General features: G+C 32.9%; 1 protein-coding gene across 1 annotated transcript; it reads left to right on the forward strand.

Annotated features, from left to right (window-relative positions):
• Positions 1-1,779: 1,779 nt before the first annotated feature.
• LOC149557800 (putative xyloglucan endotransglucosylase/hydrolase protein 6) lies at positions 1,780-3,823 on the forward strand. The gene is made up of 4 exons (XM_089832294.1): positions 1,780-2,076; positions 2,327-2,427; positions 2,696-2,892; positions 3,197-3,823. Exons 1-4 carry the CDS (start codon positions 1,872-1,874, stop codon positions 3,585-3,587), a joined length of 894 nt encoding a protein of 297 aa, XP_089688420.1. The 5' UTR covers positions 1,780-1,871; the 3' UTR covers positions 3,588-3,823.
• Positions 3,824-4,441: the final 618 nt, after the last annotated feature.

Below are 4,441 nucleotides of genomic sequence, written 5' to 3' on the forward strand. Positions count from 1 at the left end.
CGAGTTATGATTGTGTATCTAAAGTTTAGGTACACTTGATAAAGATGGTGGTATATTTTTCATTTGAATATCTATTAAAGTTTAAATTGTTTTGGATCAAACAAAAAGAGATCAAATTCAGTTAATAGGTGAATGACTGTTTTATTACTGAAAACATATAATCTATGAATGAATGAATAGGAGTTGGATAAGAGGTTTAATGTATACAACTAAATATATAAGAAGAATTAAATAAATGTATATTGTGATTTAATGATGATATAGATGGGTTTGAGTTATGATTGTGTATCATAAGTTTAAGTACATTTGATGAAGATGATGGTATATTTTTTATTTGGATATCTATTAAAGTTTAAATTGTTTTGGAGGTGCAATAAATAAGGGGTGTATTAGAGTTGTTGAACATAAACAAAAAGAGATCAAAGTCAGTTAATAGGTGAATGACTATTTTATTACTGAAAACATATAATACAGTTGATAAAGATGGGTTTGAATGAATATTTTATTACTGAAAACATATAGATAGGTTTGAGTTATGATCGTGTATCATAAGTTTAAGTACACTTGATAAAGAGGATGGTATATTTTTCATTTGAATATCTATTAAAGTTTAAATTGTTTTGGAGGTGTAATAAATAAGGAGTGTATTAGAATTGTTGAACATAAACAAAAAGAGATCAAATGACTATTTTATTACTGAAAACATATAGATAGGTTTGACTTATGATCGTGTATCATAAGTTTAAGTACACTTGATAAAGAGGATGGTATATTTTTCATTTGAATATCTATTAAAGTTTAAATTGTTTTGGAGGTGTAATAAATAAGGAGTGTATTAGAATTGTTGAACATAAACAAAAAGAGATCAAATGACTATTTTATTACTAAAAACATATAATCTACGAATGAATAATATAGAACATAGATAAAAAGAGAGAAATTTAGTTCATATGTAAGTAACAATTTCATTGATGAAAACTTATAATCGAAAATTTAGAACAAATCAAATTTATTTCATATATGAACAACAATTTTATTATTTAATGGAAGAATGCAATCAAAACAGAGAAATTTGAATTTACAATCGCCCGTGGTTAGAAAGATGCCTTTGAATGAATGACATTTGCCCTGTTTGAAAAAACAAACAGGAAGAAATCAATTTTGAATGCACAGGAAGATTCAACTGGTGTCCCATAAAGAAGGTGGTTCGCCCATCAAATTATGCAAGCTATCTCACCATCTATCAATTCAACCATGAATAATGCCACCTGTCTACTTTGATTCAGCGTCTTCTTCGGATGTTGTCGATGCGGAGTCGGTAGCTCATTTTTGTGGCTCTTCTTCGCAGAAAGCAACATGAACATCGCTGTTCAATTGAATTCTTGCGGGCCAGACTTAATCCCACTGATAAACATCAATCCTTACTTTAAAAACAGATCTTTTTCATCACTCACCCATTATTGAAGATAAATGACTGAGAATTCATCTCCCTGTTCTTGATATTTCTGCTGTAAAAACAAAGCACGGGAAGAAAAACTCAAGTAGAAAAGAAAATTCGTGGGCCACTGTTCAAAAGAAGAACTCAATGTTCATACGGACGGGTATAATTTTGAGCCATGGCGGTAGACTTGTTATTAGCTGGATGAAGAGTTCTGTTCATGTCAGTCCAATCAGAATATGTGGTTGCGGTCTTTTCATACACACTGAAAATGAAAAGACTCTGACTTGCAACAGTGTTTAAGGTTGTATATAAAAGGAAGTTTCAGCTGACAGATTTAGAACACATCTTTTGAATTTCAGTTAATTTTCAATGTTGAGTTTCAGCAGACAGATTTAGCACAAATCTTTTGAATTCCAGTTGAGTTTGATTGATGAGGATTTTGAGTGTCATGGAGGGAAACAGGATTTCTGGTAAGACTGTGTTGATCTTTTTGCTTGGAATTCTGTTAAGCAATGGTTATGCTGATGCTCGCCCAGCAACATTTATAGAGGACTTTCGGATTACTTGGGCTGATGATCATATTCAACAAATGGCCGGAGGGAATGCCATTCAGCTGAAATTGGATCAGTATTCAGGTTTGCATCTCACATTATTAGTTTGGTTTGCATATTGAATGAGCGTGTTTAGTTTATGTTGTTCATTGTTTCCACAATTATGAACACAGACTGGAGATCATATACATGCAATTGTATTTAATGGTTCAGCTTTATAGCTATGAACTGTGAAAAAATCGTCTTTATAGTTATTAGAAAGAATTCGTAATGCTAAATTTATAAGATTGTAGTTATATCATATGGAATTTATGGCTGTTAAATTGATATGCAGGTGCTGGATTCGCTTCAAAGAGGAAGTATCTTTATGGCTCTGTTACCATGAAACTAAAGCTTGTCCCCGGTGATTCTGCTGGGACTGTCACTGCATTTTATGTAAGAACTTTTATACTTAACAGAACAATAATAAGAAGGGAAAATTAAAATAGAGGTTTTTTTAAGCAATTAATTTGTTTGTCACATTATCAAATAATAGATATTTAGTGCGCAACAAAATGAAATCTTGCAGATGTGTATAGCCTGTGAGACCAGATATTTACTTCTAAAATTTGAGCCATAAATTTGCAGGCACAGAAAATCTGTACCTCTTCTCTTATTTGCTTATATGATCCTTCAAGCACTAAGCTTTAACTTTGATTGGCAGATGAACTCAGACACTGACAATGTCAGAGATGAACTGGACTTTGAGTTCTTAGGCAACAGATCTGGACAGCCCTACACTGTCCAAACGAATGTATTTGCTCATGGCAAGGGTGACAGGGAACAGAGAGTAAACCTCTGGTTTGATCCTTCTGCAGATTTTCACACCTATTCCATTCTATGGAACCACTATCACGTAGTGTAAGTACAATCCTTACTCATCCAATATGATTCCTCCAGTTAATTATTAATGAGTTATAATGTTCAATGAGGATTACATACTAATAATTCATTTGTACATTCTTGTAGATTTGACTCTGTAGATAATGTTTTGTATCAAATTCCATATTCCATAATTACATTTCAGATCAGATTTCGTGATCAAGTTTTAGATCAAACTTTATAATGACGTTTCAAACATTGATAACAATAAAACCTCAAGAATATGAACCAATCATTATAGAAAATTTGAAACTTGATAATTAAAAGTTCATCTATTGTTCAGATTCTCTGTAGATGAGATACCCATAAGAGTATACAAGAACAATGAAGCAAAAGGGATCCCTTATCCAAAGTCTCAGCCCATGGGGATCTATTCCACTCTGTGCGAGGCAGATGACTGGGCCACAAGAGGAGGGCTTGAGAAGATAGACTGGAGTAAGGCACCATTCTATGCTTACTACAAAGACTTTGATATTGAAGCTTGTGCAATGCCTGGTGCAGCAACATGTCCTTCAAACCCTAATAACTGGTGGGAGGGTCCTTCTTACAAACAGCTCAGTGCAATTCAAGGCCAGAGGTACAGGTGGGTCAGGTTGAATCACATGACATATGACTACTGTACTGATAAATCTAGGTACCCAGTCACGCCCCCAGAATGTTTAGCAGGCATCTGATGCTAGACTCAAAGTTCGTTTTCATGTATGCTCAGTCATATCTATGTAAATAATCTGTCATATAAAGACAGAGATGCCCACATCTATGTATGATTACATATTTTCATAACATAACCAGAGCCTAATAATTGAAGTCAAGAAATATATGTAAAGCTCTGCTTTGTGGTTGTGTGTAATTCATATGTAAGCTGGTTACCAGCATTTATTTTTACTAGTAATAAATGTTATTTTGAGAATTGGATTGAACGATTAAGGAGGAATTGCTGAGCTAATGGAATTGAATGTAATAAAATCAGGTGGGTTTGGCATTTAAATTCATTTTTTCAAAAAGAAGGGTCAAAAATTATTCTAAACAAAAAGAAAAGTAGAACAAAAGCGTCAAATAGTCCTATCAAGATCCACCAAATGATATAATTGATGAGACAAACCCATATAGACTGGTGACCAACATTTCTTTACTACTAATACATATTATTATGAGAACTGAATTGAAACAATTGTGGAAGGAGGAATTGCTCAGCTAATGCATTTGAATGTAACAAAATCAGGTGGGTTTTGCATTTAAATTCATTGAATGTCTATCTGTATATGACTTTCCAGACAGTGCCCTGAAAATGAAATGGCATACTTGCAAATACTTGCAAATCTCATGCTAATTGAAGACAAGTACCAAACAAATCAAACCATTTTGTTTCAATTTATTTGCAAAAGACTAAGATGTGGATAGACTTAACCAGTCCAACTACCCAAGGCAAGTACTATGGAATCACGGTACCAATCTTTAGTGTACCATTTTATAGAATATCATGTCGTCATGTTCTAACAATATTTAATTTATTTATATTAATCTAAAC

The sequence above is a fragment of the Cupressus sempervirens genome, chromosome 5 (assembly GCF_028749045.1).
Source record: "Cupressus sempervirens isolate cs-2001-9-10 chromosome 5, ASM2874904v1, whole genome shotgun sequence".
Lineage (NCBI taxonomy): Eukaryota > Viridiplantae > Streptophyta > Pinopsida > Cupressales > Cupressaceae > Cupressus > Cupressus sempervirens.